We start from the raw sequence: 18,273 nt of genomic DNA, 5'->3' as shown, positions 1-18,273 counted from the left end.
ACGACCAGAAACAGGAGACGCTCCAACACCTCCTGCTTCGATGCATAGTCACTCATGAGGCTTGGGCTTGGACGCTGATGCGGTGGGACAAGCTTGAGTGGATGCCCGATGTTGGCACTGAGATTGTGCACTGGTGGACCTCTCATTTGCTCCAGGGTAGTACAGAGGGGCATGTGGCCAACGATCATCTTGGTCTTCAGGTGTGTATCTGGAGGCATCATAATTGACATAGTGTTCACTGGCGCCACCCCAGCAGCGGCGGCCATTAGATGTAGGATCAGGGATCAGGGAGGAGTTCCATAGGTTCACTGATAGCTAGGCATTTTCGCTCGTAGCTAGGATATTCTAGCTACGCTTTTTCACTCGGAGTCCTTCGGATTCCCTGAGGCTCTTCCTTTTTCATGGCGGGATGGAGATTAGGCTTTCGCGTTGTAGGGGAGGGGATGGAGATTAGGCTTTCGCGTTGTTGGCAGTGATACTTGTGGCTGGGGCTTTTTTGCCCTCTCTTCTATGTCACTATATGATTAGTACACCTTCTACGGTGTATTCTCGAAAGAAAGAAAAAAAGGATGGATCATGGTCATTAATTATATAGAACTATAAATGATGGGTTACAAGACTTCCAGACAACTGATACATGCTATAAAGTTTATTTTCCAAAAAAAAACACCTGACCTGTCACGATGATAAGACACATGGAGAAGAGTATACAAGTAAATTGATATTTTTGTCACAACTCAACCTATAAACATGGTAAAACGTTAAATAGTTATCAACTTGGGAGTAAAACCATGCATGCATTTCCTTACGACTGAACGGCCAGCCTTTGTAAATGCTCACAGAAGACCTGGAAGCTGACATCATCTGTGAATATGATGTCAGAACCTGCTGGAACATCGTGTGCTGAGTTGTATGTGGCTGATGGATTCAGCTTGGCTAACAAGAACCTCGCCTGCATGCAGCAGAATAATGTACTATGTGTTAATTTACATAGATCAACCTGCAGTTATCTACATATAGGTGCGGTACACTGTTACATGAACTTGAAAAAGAGGTATAAAATATACTCAGATAAGAATAATTGCCACCAGCAGAATCGAGGGGAAATCAATGGATTATAGTTTCAAAGTGGAGAAAGGGATGGTGGCTAAAGATCATAGCTTAGAGCCTTTGAACATTCAAAACAGTAAACGCATGTGCATGGGCCAAAGATAGTAGGATGTGAGAGCCGATTGGCTGCCTTAATGTACACACATGACACGTTACTGATGGAAGTATCAAAGTGGAGCAAGGGATGGTGGCTAAAGATCATAGCTTAGAGCCTTTGAACATTCAAAACAGTAAACGCATGTGCATGAGCCAAAGATAGTAGGATGTGAGCCGATTGGCTACCTTAATGTACACACATGACACGTTACTGATGGAAATAGCAACAAATAAGAGAATAAAACAAGATACAATAATATATACGCACCTGCGAGCCATGTTGGTCACAGACAACTAGTCTAGGAACTGGAAATCGGCCATTTATTATGACCTGAGCCTCCTCCTGAGGAGCTTGTAATAATTGTGCGAATTGCTGAAATAAACAAAAAATTCTGAGCATCCGAATTGCAAAATTCAAGTATGTGATTAGTGTTGCAAGTAAATCAGCTAGCCTGATACATTAGTCTTAAACTCTTAATCACCATGGAAGAATCCAAATCCAAAACAGCAAAATATCAGTTGCAACAGGCCCCGCGAGGTGTTAGCTCTGCCGGGTGCCAAAACTAAGCCAAAGTGTGGCTTGCCAGAGAGCTGTAGCCGATAAAATGTATCTCGCCAAAGGAAAAAACAGTAGCGAAAATCGATCAAACATGGGTGGGGCTAAAACACTGGCATAGCTTGCCTAAGAAAGCTTGGCAAGCTTTTGAACCAACCAACCAAATCCAAAATATTGAGATATTGGGGTTCTAAATCCCCAAAATTCAGCGGAAGAAATGGTGAGTCTATAAGCATAAATGATGACTCTGTGTCTTCCTTTTTCCATTTCCTTTTGATTTACTAGTTGTCAGAACTCTCTTTTTTCTGACTTATAAAGAGCATCAATTCTGAACTTGAAAGTTTTATGGCAATAAATCCATAAGTACATGCAAATTAATCTGAAATTCTGGCATGTTGAACTGATGCATCAACTGGCCAGGTTGCAAGATTAAACCCTGAGGGTGACTAGAAACTGATGTGTTGCCATCTAATACTCAGCAGATCAGATTCACTGATTGACTGGGTGTTTTCACTCAAAGAGGAATGTAAAAGCCATTTTCATTTTCTAGTATTCACCCAAAAACCCGTCCAGTTAACTTTTCAAATTTCAGTTTATGATACGAAGAATGCAATTTAGTACTATTAAAACTAGTATTGTACAGGAAGAATGGAACAAAATGGGAGCTGGTTGAGATGAACCAGGCAACCGGCAGATCTTGAGAAACCCTGTCATGTAGCTTTTTTATGGAAGACCAATGCAAATCACCACCAATATTGTACGGTAGAACTGATTCACTCCGGCATGTTTATGAGTGACTGGTGAAACTAGCACATCAATACCTGACGGTTTCTAGAATTAAGGTGCATTTTTCTGTGGAAAGATCAAACCAATGTCTCCTCTCAAGTAACTAAAATAGATATTGTTATGAGCCAGTACACCAAAATATAAATAGAAAGTGCCACATAATCATACATTTGCAGTTCAAACAGTTAGAAAGGAGAAAACACTTGGGGAGCAGAAGATTCAGAAAGGACCAACCACATTACCTGATGCTCTGGCTGATTCTGGTAACACATGTTTCTCCACTGAGCAATTGTCATGCCATGGAAGATGACAACACTGAAGTATGCATCAAGTAGCAGTATACGATCTGGTGCTATTGACGCCACATCCAGGAATACAGGGGAAGGAGGTGTATCAAATGAAAATGAAATTAATGAAGGCTGAATCATCGCAACCGAATTACTGATGCTCTCACGGTTGAGTAACATTCGGAAATAAGCTGTCTCATCTGGACTGTTATTGAAAACCTGTAACAACAAAGCTCTCAGTATTAGTATGGCAATGATTTCCTGGAGGAAGAAAGAAACCAGCCAGTCAAAAACAAGTGATGGTCAAACTTTTAATAATTTGACATCCAATGATGTTTTAAATATTTTAGATTGGAAACTCTCAAATCGTATGTACAAATTTATCTTCAAAAGTATTTTTCAGAATATTATAATTCTCTTGGGTTTAATGTATCTACTATGGTAAAACTTCTGTGGGGGGTGGGGGGGTAACAGGTGTGCAACACATCACCTGAACAAATTGTGAACGTCGGAGATTAAACATAAACTGAGGAAACAGTGAGAAATTAGAATGTAGGCTAAACGAAGAGGGATCATCCTTTCGATAATCCCCAAATCTTGAACAAAGTCGTATGAGAGATCTATCGAGCCATCGTGTTGCGTCAAACTCTTCCTACAAAAATGGTTCAAAAAGACTGTTAATCATGCATCTCAGCACAAAGAAAGGGCAACAAAATGAATGTACAAAAATGCAGGTGTCTGAAGATGTCATATGTTAAATCAGAGAGCCAAAGGTACAGTTTGAATAAATCTACAATATGCCCAAATGTAGTAAAGATATCCACTGAGCAGGTAATGCTGACATTTAATAAACGGTTAATCTATCTAGGGAACATGCCCTTCCTTGTATTTGCATACAGCACGTGCAAAGATTCAGATTGATCGATCATGTGGTTGGTGCGGCCTGCGGAAAGTTTTCGGGCATGAATGACTACCGGGCGCATGAACGGGTTAATGGGCTGAGCTGTCTTCAGTGGGTCAGTATGCCGCATATGCCAATGTACAGCCAAACGAGTGGATAACACTGAGAGAGAGGAGAGACAGGAGGTGGCAACTGCCGCGCAGGCTGAAGAAAACACATGCGCACAGGTGGGAGACATCACAGCAGCGGTGGAGGCGCTACTATCTTGGAGATGGCCAGCAGACACAGCAGCAGTGTCACAGTTGTTCTTGAATTGCCACTGGCCAGCAGGAAGTGGGGGTGACATGCAAGCAGAAGCAGGTACGGCAGTGGTGTCGCCTTTATTGGCTACTTCATCGCCATGGATTGCTCCACATCGGCCAAGGTAACCACTAAACCTGTACTAGCACCCAGGTTATTTGGCCAAATGCCTAGCTGGATATGTGATTTTGCTAGGTGATGTGTTACACACTAGAATTTCAGGTTTGATGGATGGGGCATGAAAACAAGAATAGATTTCTCAATTGGAGGATGAAGACACTAACGGACTGCGGTTTTTGTAAGGTTAGATGTAGGGAAAGAATTTCTAAGTCTTTAGGTGATCACACAGCAGGATTTACTTGGTGGTGGTTCGATTAGTTTGGATTGTATCAATATACTCAACCATTTTTCCGTTAATCCACTAGTAGTCAATAAAGGGGAACTCGCTAGTTTATTACGAAACTTGAACCTCTTACTTAACCTGGTAGCTCTTTGTATATAATCTGGCAGCCATGTGGGGTAAATCCGGTAGCTGGTTTAGGAGAATCTGGTAATTGCTTGTAAAAGAATCGGTAGATATATCGAATAACTTGTTAGTTTTCATCAGACAACCTGCTAGTTTTGTCACGAAACCTGGCAGTTGTTCCTGAACAACCTAGTTGTCATTGGAAAACATGTTTAGCTTCTCTAGAAATTTGGCAGTTTGTTTCATCTTGTAGTTGTCGTCTGAAAAAACGGGTACTAGAGATCTGGTAGATGTTGCTAAACAACCTGATAGTTCAATCCTGAGAACCTGGTACTACATCCGTTAGGGATTATAAGGCCGGCGCGCATTTCTAGGTTACCAATTTAACCAACATAACATGAATTGTCCAATACAAAAATTATATCATTAGAAAGTAGAACATCTAAACTTTCAAATGATATATGTTTTGTAATATATATCTTTTATTATGTTAGTTAAATTTACAGCCTAGGGATACGTGGGGGTCTTATAATCCCTAACGGAGGGAGTAGTTGTTTATGGAGACCCAATAGCTATATCTAATAATTATTTATAAGTAATCTGGTTGCTATTTCTAAATGAGCTGGTAGTTGTTTGTGAACATATTGGTAGTTGTTATCCGTAAATTTTGAAAAGTCGGTAGCTTGTCATCGGAAAACACGGTAATTGTCTAGATCTGCTAGTTGTTTCTGAACAACCTGGTAGTTCAGTCGTGACTCGTGCGAACCTGGTAGCTATATCGAGGAAACCCGGTAACTATGTCCAAAAAGTCTTGTAACTCCGTAGCTATCATTTGGAAAATTGGTTGTTATTTCTAAAGGATCTGTTACTTGTTTGTGAACATCATGGTAGTTGTTATCTTTACAACCTGGTAACCAATCAGCCTTGCATGAACTCTGCAAATAGATGAAACATTGCATTGGTGACGATCTTCAGTGACACTGCAACAAGGACTAACATCATTAAAAAAATTATTATAGGGTGATGGCGGAGGCGTGGTGAAGGGAGAGGAGGGCCTGCAGGCCCTCGTATCTAACTATTTCATTAACTTGTTCTCCACCATGGCAGGTACAAACATGGAGCATATTCTGGATCATATTATACCGGGGATCACGAAGCAAGTATATCAAATGCTCTCGGCTGAATACAGAAGTGGAGAAGTTAAAGCTGCACCTGATAGTATTGGTGATTTAAAGGCCTTGGGGCCAGAGGGCATGCCAGCGATCTTTTATAAAAAGTTCTGGAGGACAGTTGGTGATACCCTGGTTCACGAGGTTCTTATCATGTTGCGAAGTGGCAGTTTACCAGAGGGATGGAACGAAACAGTTGTTCAGGTCATCCCAAAGGTTCACAACCTAGAGGGTATGAAAGACCTACGCCCTGCGAGCCTATGCAATGTTGTTTACAAGTTCATCTCCAAGGTGCTTGCAAACTGTCTAAAAGTCATTTTGGACGAACTCATATCTCCAAATTAAAGTGTCTTTGTACCTGGCCATCTTGTTTCAAATAACACGATTCTGGCCTATGAAATGTCACACTTCATGAAGAGAAGAGGGAAAACATGCTATATGGCGGCAAAGCTTGACATGAGTAAAGCTTACGACATGGTGGAGTGGTTTCTTGAAGGAGTAATGAAGAAGCTGGGAATGTGTGATAATATTCTGGATCATATTATGCCGAGGATCACGAAGCAAGTATATTAAATGCTCTCGGCTGAATACAGAAGTGGAGAAGTTAAAGCTGCACCTGATAGTATTGGTGATTTAAAGGCCTTGGGACCAGAGGGCATGCCAGCGATCTTTTATAAAAAGTTCTGGAGGACAGTTGGTGATACCCTGGTTCACGAGGTTCTTATCATGTTGCGAAGTGGCAGTTTACCAGAGGGATGGAACGAAACAGTTGTTCAGGTCATCCCAAAGGTTCACAACCTAGAGGGTATGAAAGACCTACGCCCTGTGAGCCTATGCAATGTTGTTTACAAGTTCATCTCCAAGGTGCTTGCAAACTGTCTAAAAGTCATTTTGGACGAACTCATATCTCCAAATTAAAGTGCCTTTGTACCTGGCCGTCTTGTTTCAAATAACACCATTCTGGCCTATGAAATATCACACTTCATGAAGAGAGGGGGGAAAACATGCTATATGGCAGCAAAACTTGACATGAGTAAAGCTTACGACATGATGGAGTGGTTTCTTGAAGGAGTAATGAAGAAGCTGGGAATGTGTGTGTTGTGAATGGGCAACTAGTACTCACACGGGGCCAAAGGCCAGCACATGTAATAAAGGGGTTATACATCTCTAACAACCCCCCCCCCCCCCCCCCCAAACTCTGGTGGATCAACAACACTGAGTTTGGAGAGAAAGAACCCATGTTGCGCTCTAGTCTGGGCCTTCGTGAAGAAGTCAGCCAGCTATAACTAGGAAGGCACATACTGTAGAGCCGAGCCATAACCTGATCCTGCACATTACGCACAAAGGAAGCATCAACACCTATGTGCTTGGTGAGCTCATGCTTCACCGGGTCACGTGCAATGCTGATAACACCAGTACTGCGGTAGCAGAAACACTAAAGTCCTCCAATAACCAGCGTAACCAAGTCACCTTTGCCGTCAAGAGAGCCATCGCTCGCAACTCAGCCTCTGCACTCGAATGAGAGACGGCGTTGTTTCTTGGTCTTCCAAGCGATGAGAGAACCACCAAGAAAAACACAATAGGCAGAAAGAGACCGGCCTTCCGATGTCACACTAGCCCACGTAGCATCTGAGTAGGCATGAAGCTGTAAGGAGCTGGAACGAGGAAAGAAGAGGCGACGGGAGATGGTACCACGAAGATAGTGTAGGACGCCTAGGAGGTAACAGAATGTGGACAGAATAGGAGATGTTAGGATGGGTGATAGCAAGGTAGACAAGACTCCCAACCAAGTGACAATAGCGCGTCGGGTCCGGTCACTATCAGTGGCGCGGAGATGCACATTGAGCTCCACAGGAGTCTCGCGCTCATCGCCAAGAGCGCACGAGTGAGGAGGTCGTGAATATACTTCTCCTGGGAGATATAGAAGCCATCGGAGGTAAAAGAAATCTCAATCCCAAGTAGCGAAGAGGACCAAGATCAGTCATGAGGAACTGCTCACGAAGACGGGCCTTGACAAAGGCAATGTACTCAGAGTCATCACCAGTGATGATCATGTCATCGACATAAAGAAGAGTCCGACCACGAGAAGATGTGTGGACAAAGAGCGCAGGGTCATGTGCGCTAGGGACAAAGCCAGCAGAAGTCACAGGCAAACCGCTCAAACCAGGTGCAAGGGGCTTGCTTAAAGCCATAGAGAGAGCGCCGGAGACGGCAGACCATGCCATTGGGAATAGAGTACCCAGGAGGTGGTTGCATGTACACCTCTCACGTAACCCGCCGTTAAGAAAAGCATTCACATGACCACTGTTCGTACTTTCCTTGCTGTTGCTTCTATTCGTCACTGGTTCGTACTCTCCTTGTTGTTGCTTCTATTCGTCACTGGTGTGAATGGGTGGTGTGAATGGGCAACTAGTATTCACAGGGCCACTACATGTACATGTGTGACAATTACATGTGTGACAATATACAGGAAACCCCTCATATACTGGAGATATACAAGTAAAGGGGCTATAGATCTCTAACAGTGTGAAGTGTTTATAGAAAGAATTATGTTCCCCTTGTCTCAGTTTCTTCACACATTCCCAGCTAGCATGACAATTGTGCAGTAACGCTAGGGTCTTCAACGCGAAAAGTGCGCCGCCGCAGGTAGTCTTCGACAAGATTAGGAAAGAGGCACATCTTTGGGTGTTAGCGGGTGCCAAAAGGTTGGGCAACATGATGCCGCGAGAGTGATTGTTGTATCCCCGGACATTGTGTCCGTTTTCTTTTCTTTCTTTCGCATGATCTTTCATGTAAAACTCCTTCTTAATTAATAGATTGGGGCAAAGCTTTTGCCCCCATTTCTAAAAAAAAAAAACAATTGTGCAGTAGACAAACTATATGTGTATATGACAATCAGTTTTTGCACTCCTGATAATAGCTAATATAATGATTGATGCATGAAAGAAGTTACCTCTAATTCCATTTTCAATGAAATGTATCTTGCCAAAACAACAGCTGCAGTTTCCTGGTCAAATCCTTCGACTAGTTCCTGCATTACAAGAAAATATATGTCGAACTGTCAAGTGTGCAAGTCATCCACTGAAATGTCGTAGCCTCCAAGTAACACTTAGGAACTGATAATCTCCTACTTAATTCTATGAAGAACTCTTTACTCAGGGAAGAAACATTCATTTGTTCGAGCAAAATTTGACAATAGGATTTTTCAGATATCCTATAAACAGTGAACACAAGTCTTAAAGCAGTTATCTCCAAAAGACTGTTAGCACTGATTCGACAGCTTCAGCCCGGTGAAAAAAGGAATGTTCAATTGTAGTACATCCCACACTGCGCGCACTTATAAAAATATAGCCTTAAAACAGGTGCATGAGAAATAAAATACTACAAGGCAACAACGTAAATGTGACAAGTTGAAGGCCCGAGTGTTGCCACGGCTTCTGAAAAATCTTTGCGGTAGCACATGTTAATCATAATACAAAGCACAATAAAAGATGCTCCATACTTCCAATGATCATAGACTGATAATGGTTCAATTTTAGCATACAGTTCAATAGCATAGCATACATAAGAAAAAAAAAGGCTAACCTCAGTATTGGTAGAACCATCAACCCATTTTCTGGATATAGTAGTAACTCTTATCCTCATTTGACCTTCTGGGTGTTGGTAACTACAAAAGAATCAGCACAAGAATCAGCACACATAGTACATTCGGTCAATTAAAACAAAATAGTAGAATAGAAATAAAGTACCTGGTTACAAATTGTATATATAAATCAGGATTTTGATGTCCAGGCTGGCTGGTGCGTTCACTCGGTGAGACATCAAAAAATACTGTAAATGATGTATTCCTATCAAGCCCACACATTTTCCATGCCGTTGAATTTCCCTGGCCGACAACTGTGTCTGCGCATAGAGCTCCTTTCTGCAGTTGCCATTGCAAACATCAAGCCAAGTCTTAAAATTAGTCGTACTTTTCAGCTTAAGAGATCTTAGCACAAATGGGTGTATGGTATAGATAGGCCTACCTTCTCCAAAGATGTACACGGTCCAATAACACCCTGAACTTTAATGTCCTTCGAGCAGTTTATTTCAAGTGTGCCACTTCAAGAAAGAAAAAGGCAACAATCAGTACATATTTACAGCTCCCTCACTGATATAAGGAGAAAGACCTCCACAATCTCTACTTAGTGAACATGGTTAACTACTTAGCTATCTGAAATTCTCAGTACAAAAGATTGCACAAGTTTACTATCCAGAAGAAATTTCTCATACTCCATCAAGCAAAAAAAGGAAAAAAAAATCAGACCAATTTTGATCTTCAACTTTCTAGTGGTGGTTAGGTGGATGAGCAGTTGACATTATCTACATGGTGATAAAAGAGGAAATGAAACATGAAAAGAGGAAAACTGTAATCCAAATCCTAGACCATGTAATATTTTAGCTTGCTAAGATCAACCACACCATCCTAGGTTCGTAGCTCACAGCCACTGCTAACCAGTCCCAAGTCCTCCACCACAACATTCGTTGCTTCCAATTGCCACCATCTGAAACCGCCCACAAAAATCTGGCACCGCAGCAGCCCCTGATGGCACTCCATGTCATGTCCTCTACTAATCCATCTCACCGGCATCGAAGGCTGCTCCCAGTAGTAGCATGAGTTCATGAGCCATCATCCCTCCACATAACAAAATTGAGAGGAGGCAGGCAAGGGAACAGAAGTCACAATGTTGTGGACGAACAACTCCACTGTGTTGCTACAACGTGGACAGCACAAATGTTGAAGGAACCACTTCAACGTGCTGCGCTAGATATCGCTCTTGGGGCGGGGGCTGTCAAGAGTTTAGTCAAAACTCTCAACACACAAGATCTAGTCCAAGATCTAAGACAGAACACAAGGTTCCATTTATTTCATAGGTAGAGGTTGAACCTCTATTTATAGGCTTCATGAGCCTTCACTACTTAGCTCTACTCACAACTAGAGTATTCTAGAGAACACTACATAAGCTAGGAAAAGAAATACAACCTAGTTACAACACATAGCTAGAAAACTCTAGAAACCACTACAACACATATGACTATAGTACCAAACTACCTAAAATTTAGTAGTAGTGTGCAGAAGCTGGTACTAGATTTTAGTTTGGTTCTATTTTATTTTATTTTCTCTTCTATCCCTCGTCAAGAAGTTCTCTCCTGGCAGCAAAAGAATTAAGTCAGAGAAGGATATGCTATGGTGCAGAAATAGTATCGTCAGCGAAAATGACCAAGGCCACTGGTTTTCAAAGAAGAGATGTGGCCAACATGGATCCACATGACAGAAGCAAGGGAGTGAGTGGTGTCCAAGGAGAGTTAAGAAGATACAGGAGTTTGAAGCTCAACCTTACTGCTGCTTACCTGTCACCTATCTACTGTCTCGTCATTGTTGTGAACTCATGTATTCAGTCATTACTCATTACCGCCCCACAGCTGCGCTGTGTCGCTGTGTGGCGGTTGCTTATGATCATTGCTCAATTTGTGTAGCATGAACCAAAAACAACTTGGTTAGAGGTTAAAAGACATACGCATGATGAATGTTTACTTTGTGATGTGGATGGCCAGCACAACAGAACCAACAAACAAACCACAGTAGGTGGTGAAATGATCTGAGTTCAAAACTACCGACTAAACAGTTAAACAGATCTACCTAGGCATACCATCTTTGGATGAAAATGTAAGGGATAATAATGGAAGGGGATAATAGAATGTAAACTTACTTGAATGAGAGGCCTAAAGAATGTTCACCTCCCTCAAAAATACGTTTAAAAGAATCCTTAAACACGGAATGCCCAAAACTCTCAGATAAGACAACAAGGCCACCTGTTCTCTCGATAGCAAGCTTCATCTCAGCTAGTCCAACCTGTTTTGATGTTACAAACATCAAAAAAGAATTATAAACAGTTCAACACATGTTCAGTTCATTTGCGGAATACAACCCGCTGTTTCAAAATCACGGTGGCTAAGAAAAACTGGACAAAAGTACCAACTGGTAATCATAAATCAACAAGCACAACTGGAGGATTTTAAATGACTTAAGATACAATCCACTGGGAATACTCTTAAGCTCATAAAATGTGAATTCATAATATTAGCATCTCCTGATATGTATATTTTTCTTCTTGGAGCAGCAAACATAGACGTCGTGACAAATTTGGTAATATGTTACAGTTTGCAGCAAAAGACATTCAACTAGAGTAAGACTAATCAAACACTGAAAGGATATATTATTTCTGATCATTAAAAGTAGCTAGTGAAAGATGAACAAATAAATGCCTAATATAAGAGATGACTACAGCAGTGGGAAATTCAGGTCTTAGAATAATATACCCTTTTACACAATAGAACGGAGAAGCTGCATATTATTTTATAGAGCATACGTTATTTGTCCTGAAGTGTGTTGGATGCCTTGCTGTTTCGTGGTCATGAGAATGTGTCCGTCTCCATTGCGTGTCATAATGATACAAAATCCCATACTCAATCAAAGATTTAGGCTCTGCAAGCCTTTTTATTGTAGTAGGCACAATTGTTGCTTTGTTAGCAACTATACTATGTCCGATGCTGTTGCTATTTACTTGCTCTGGTGTGCCTATTTTTGTATGTCTAATGTTGCATCCTGAACAGGTGCACCTGCCTGGCATGTGATATAGCTGTTAATCGCATGTGAAGAACTAAATTTTGGTCTTAGTGGGACGGTGACTAAAATTTCTTATTTGGTGCTGAGTTGTTTTCCTGTACAAGTTTCAGTTTCATCATATCTCATAAATTGTGCAATTGTGGCGGTATCATCGCCATCCCAGGGAGGATGTAACCAAATATAACTCACATACAGGTTCAACATCTCGTCTCGGCATGTCTGAACAGATACAAGCTTTAGGGACACCACAGTTGTATGTACTCAGCATGTTTCACGAGGGAGTAGCCATGCCAAGATGAGACTGGCTACCAAACACACCCACAATTTCTGGTCGTCTAATAGCATCGGATTCCATTTATCTCCAATATATCCTGGTAACAACAACAACAACAAAGCCTTTATTCCCAAACAAGTTGGGGTAGGCTAGAGCTGAAACCCATAAGATCTCGTAACCAACCCTAAACCCAATATATCCTGGTAACGTGACCCTAAAATTTTCAATCGATTTCCACCAATTTAAAAGGCACCAGCTGATCCAAAACATCACAATCATCCAACCATACTTATGGTGCATAATGGCGTGTTTGTTTGGGCAGTATCTGGTGAGAAGTAGCTGGGGCTGTCTACCTGTGAGAAAGCCCACTGTTGGAAGCAGCTGGTGGACGTATAGCTTTGTCGTTTAGATTTAACGGGAATTAGCTGTTTTTATCCCATTTTGTGTAAGTATCTCTTTTATAATTGATACAAATATGATTATTTTACCTGAATAAGCCATTTTTCTGGGTAATTTTTATCTCTTTTTATAATTGATACAAATATGATTATTTTACATGAATAAGCCATTTTTTCTGGGTAATTTTTTTACCAAGATTAATTTCTAACATCTATTTTTTCAACAATTAAGTGGTCGAAATTTAATATTTTGACATACTGCAAAAACTAGGTTATTATCCAGGCATAAACCAACAGATAATCTAAAAAGATATTTGACATAACCAAGGTGGATTTGGCCAAATTAGAACGATGTCAGAACTTGCACCAAACACCCTGATTTTGTGTGCAATTTCCTCAAGATTCTAATTTTCAATATCAATTCAACACATACTTGCTCGTTAACAATTATCATTATCAGCACATAAATTGCTCAAATGCATAGTTATTAGTATGTTACTGGTAGACAGGGCTGCTCATTCAGTCCCTTCTCCACTCATTTACTTTTTGCATTCCAAATCCCCTACTTCTTGTATAAACTTAATAAAATGGTTACAACTACACTTGGCCATTAACAAACATGAATTTATTACTTCCAACAGCACATGCAACTGAATCTGCACACAAACAACAAAAAGGTTGAAGTACACGTGAACAAAATAACAGATCCTAGATGTTCAGGTGCATATGAGCCACTCCAACGAGAACACACAACTCCAGGAACATAACATCAGAGGTTGGGATGGCTGTTGGCAACCTACGCCTTAGGGAGGAGTGCGACAACACTCGCATCGGGGAGAGTTGTCTCTGAGGGGCTGCAGCATCTTCTCACCCGCGACAGAGGGTGTCGGGCACGGGGGAGCAAGCTCGGGGGTGGAGAGAGGCAAGATAAATTGAACTATCGAGGGCAATCTTGAACATAGGATCCTAGGGCATCTCCAACGGCACACCCCAAAACAGAAAGGAAAAGTGTCCGTTTTGGTCCATTTGGGTTCGCCGCAGACAGGATATAGGCCCATGTCTTCCCCTTGTCCATTTGGGGTGGGCCGTGCACCCAACGGCGCACCCCATTTGGACATTTTTTTTCCTTTTTTGCAAAAAAAAATATATTTCAACATATGAATTTAACGGTGCAAATTATACAAACAAATACAAATCCCACGAGTGATTAAACTGGGGAAAGAAGATCAAGTAGTACTAGTAAAGGATGCACGCCTGTTTGAAACACACAAGCAGCCATCTCAATATGCATCGCTCATATGCCAAGCTCGCCTTGCTCCTCGCCACGGTCGTTTCCTGCGCCCATGCAAACTGCTGCCCACGTGAGAGGGACGCATCGTTGGCCTTCAAGCGAGGCATCAACGACACCTACGACGTCCTCGACTCGGGGGCAAAAAGGCGCCTAGATTGTTGATGTTGAACAGACGTCGCCGAAACCGGCCATGTGACCGAACTTTCTCTCCACCTCGTCCAGCAGCGGCAAGGCGCACTGATCTGGCAGCAGCAACATGGGCCTCCCTGCTCGGCGCTGGCGAGGAGGGCGGCGGGGCAGCGGCTGATGGCGTCCCTGTTCGGGCACCGGCAAGGAGGGGAGACGCATCGAGGGCAAAAAATGTGCCTAGATTGCTGACGTTTAACAGGCGTTGCCTGCAGCAATGAAACCGGCCATGTGACCAAGCTTTCTCTCCACCTCGTCCAGCAGCGGCAAGGCGCACTGATCTGGCAGCAGCAACATGGGCTTCCCTACTCGGCGGCGGCGAGGAGGGTGGCGGGGCAGCAGCTGATGGCGTTCCTGTTCGGGCACCGACAAGGAGGGGTGGCGCATCGAGAGGAGCCAGGGAAGCTGTGCGTGAGGAGAAAAGAGAGGAAAGTGAAGCCGTGGGGGTTGGTGGATTTGTTTGACTGGCAACTCGGCTAGGTCAGGCGTGGGACTGGATGCGTGTACAGTGTCCGCCTCGCGCCATTTCCAGCCCAAAATTGGTCCGGAAATGCGGTGGTCTGGGCCAAAAACGGATAACGGTCTGTTTGGGCTACCCCATTGGGTGGAAGCACCCCTCTCGATGCTTTGGGGTGGCTGCCTAGTTCATTTCGCCACCTGCCCCTGTGATAAGTGCTTATTAATTTTCCGATGTTTGTTTGCGCTCAAGCAGAAGCACAAACACACCCTTACCATTATTATCAGCTAATCATCAGTCGAGAAATGCATGACGCTTACAAGATTCCTAGTTATAAATATATATATGAAATGCCAATGGCTCCAAAAAGGTCGTGTGAGGCTCTCACTTAGGCATTCCTCGGTGCTGGATAAAGCCCACCACCTTGCCTTGGCCATAGGCGGTGGTTAAGGCGGCCAGCGAGGTCCTCCAACGACAGCAACAGTGAGAGAGAGGCCAAGGAGGGGAAGAAGCTGCAGCGGAGGGGAGAAACTATAGTCACTGCGTAAAACAGAGGGACCAACCCAGCAAGAGATAGACCTTAGCAAGCCTACTGCGCTTAATTCCTTTTTGAACTTGAAAATACCATTTAATTCTGTTATAAGTACTTGTTTCTTGACAGATTAGATGCAATTTACTATATTCTACAACTTGTAAGAAATAGTCACATAACTTAATCTTACGAAGTTTCAGATAGTCATTTGATTAAAGACTAAAGGAGAACTGGCAGTAATATAGTGATCTACTCCCTCCGTTCACTAATATAAGATGTTTTAGCTTTTTGTAGATTCATTTCTTTTGGTATGTATCTAGTCTACTTTTACTGGGTAGATTCACTCATTATGGGGTCTATCTAGTTCGCACTGAAATGTCTAAATCGTCTTATATTTGTAAACAGAGGGAGTATAATTTAAGAACACGGACTTCTGCAATGTGAAGTCTATTGAGAATGATAGAAACCTCAATACAAGCACCAAATATAAAGCTGGCTAAAGAGAATACTAACCTGATCAAGAGCAGATGCAAAAACATCTAGAACATGACCTTGACTGACCAATTGCTTAGCAAGGCCATCGTAAAATTTGACAGCTTTCTGGAAATGAGGAGCTGCATCCTTATCGAGATCCTTATGTGACCTCACTGGCTCTGATAGATCTTTTGATACAATCTGCGTTGTCAAATGGAATAGTATTTCATGCACATGGTTTTATGAACATACGTGTAGAGAAATATCATCGCAAATAATCAGGAATATGTAGAACCATGGACTTATATACTTGTATAACAGAACTGCCCCCCAAAGCTGAAATTTCAGAATTGCCAACACCTAACTTTAATTATGTGATGAATCATGTATAAAACTGAGGGAGGAGAAACATGTTCAATTGACTAATCTATGGTCATGCGTAGAAAGCAAGAATCTTTACCACTCCAGGACCTTCAGTGCATGGCCCACCAAGTAGCGCAATGATCCGTGCGCCAGTCCCAGGCATGCATGCTCCAAGCAACCCAGCTGCCACGCTGAGCGCAACACCAGTGCACCTGATGGCACGGTTCCCAGCCTCCACTGGCCATTGGTCAGGCTGCAACTCGTCGAGCAACTGTAATACAAGCATACAACAACCACTATATCAAGTTACACTTTGTTCAACTACTAAATTCACCAAACCTAATGGGCCAAAACTCTCACCGTGCTGAGTGTGCACTCGCAGTCTGATACCGGGAGCAAGAACCTGTTAACCCCGGCCGTGGTTGAAGGATGCATCCCGTTGACCTGTTGCCCCCCTGGCTGCTGCGTCATCTTTGGGAATCCCGGCCGCCCCACACCTGATAACCCAAGCTGATCCAAAATCTGCTCTTTGGAGATCTCCTTGGTCCCCCGGAACACGTAGATCTTGCTGAGATCGGAGAAGCCAAGCTCGTGTAGATGCACTTGCGTCCCGAAGGTGACCAGGCCAACAAGTGCGTGCTCTGGCAGGAGCGCTACCGCCTTCCGCATGGACAACTTGACGTACTCCAGTTCCTCCTCGATGATGCACGTGTCGATGACGAACAAGAACACTGGCGGCGGCGGTGCTGGTGATCCCGGGGCCCCAGCGACGAGATACTCAACGGTGGAGCATTGCGTGAAGAGCTCGGCGGGCACGTTGTTCTCGGAGATACCGGCGTAGTGCGGGGGAAAGTGGTTGCGCGAGAAGCAAAGCGGGCAGATCCAGATCTTGGCGGCGTAGTCGACACGGGCGAAGGGGTTGATGAGAGCGGAGCAAGGCGGCTTGCAGCGTAGCGGCGGATATGGAAGGGGCGGCGAGGCGAGGGACTCAGGAGAGCGGACAGGACAGATGGAGGCGGCGAGCGGGACAACGCAGCGGCTGGCCTCGACTTTGGACCGCGGCCAGGCGTTCCATGTGAGGCGGACAGCGTCCGGGCCATCGGGATCGGCAGGCGCCGAGGCTGCGGAGCGGTCGGCCGCCATGATTGAGCGCGGCGACCAGCAGTTGGAGAGGAGAGCGGGTGGATCGAGATCGGAGGGGGGGAGAGGGGAAGGTGGTGGATCTTGGTTCTTGGGCCTCCTTCTCTTCTCGAGCGCTGTCTTTTGTCCTGGTTTTCTTTTCTCTCAGGGGCAATTGCTGAAAGAGCTAGGCTAATTACACCATTTAGAAGTTCTCAAAAAAAAAAAAAAAATTACACCATTTAGATCATCTCCGGTCCTCGGGAGTGCGCTGGACAAAGAAAATAACGCGGTGAGGCTCCAGCCCGCCGCCACCGTATTTGGACGTTCAAAATGTCCGTTGTGTTCATTCATGCGATCCAGGATGACCGTTTGCGTCGGGTATTCCAGCGATGTGGATGTAATTTTTTAGTGGAGACAGCGTCAAGATTGTTAATGACGGTTTAACGTCCCATCGAGGCGTGCCGCCGGCGATTACCGGTTCCGCGCGATGACGGTCGTTCCCGCGCTTGCCCAACACATTGGCAAGTTTCGTCGGCGTTTCCCGTGCGCGGGATACGACCTGCGCGGCAATGCCGTTTCCCGCTCTGTTGTGGCTACATATGGTGGACACCGGCGGGGTGATGGGCACACCTCAAGCTAAACCCTAGCATCCATCCATGTGTTATCACCAGAATTTGACCGAGTCAGAGGTGGGCCGCGATCAAGATGGACTTGAAGAATATACATAGAAGAAATACGTGAATCGGCCTGTTATGCAAAGTTTGGGCTAGTTTGCCCGTGTATCTGTAATATATTAGGATACGTGTCGGTTAGTTAGAGTTTGGCTCGTGCACGGTTG

At 43.7% G+C, this 18,273-nt stretch overlaps 1 protein-coding gene across 1 annotated transcript; it reads right to left on the bottom strand.

The window, feature by feature from the left end:
* Nucleotides 1–559: 559 nt before the first annotated feature.
* LOC127323234 (protein transport protein SEC23 E) lies at nt 560–17,627 on the bottom strand. The gene is made up of 12 exons (XM_051351401.2): nt 16,674–17,627; nt 16,411–16,584; nt 15,990–16,151; nt 11,422–11,564; nt 9,697–9,772; nt 9,421–9,593; nt 9,257–9,338; nt 8,625–8,702; nt 3,326–3,487; nt 2,791–3,054; nt 1,475–1,579; nt 560–952 (listed from the first exon to the last, which is right to left on the bottom strand). The coding sequence occupies exons 1-12, from the start codon at nt 17,454–17,456 to the stop codon at nt 806–808; spliced, it is 2,349 nt and encodes a 782-aa protein (XP_051207361.1). The 5' UTR covers nt 17,457–17,627; the 3' UTR covers nt 560–805.
* Between the last annotated feature and the right edge of the window lie 646 nt (nt 17,628–18,273).

Source organism: Lolium perenne, chromosome 4, assembly GCF_019359855.2.
Source record: "Lolium perenne isolate Kyuss_39 chromosome 4, Kyuss_2.0, whole genome shotgun sequence".
Classification (NCBI taxonomy): domain Eukaryota; kingdom Viridiplantae; phylum Streptophyta; class Magnoliopsida; order Poales; family Poaceae; genus Lolium; species Lolium perenne.
Note: the sequence above shows the minus strand (reverse complement) of the source record. Positions and strands in the feature narration are given on the sequence as shown.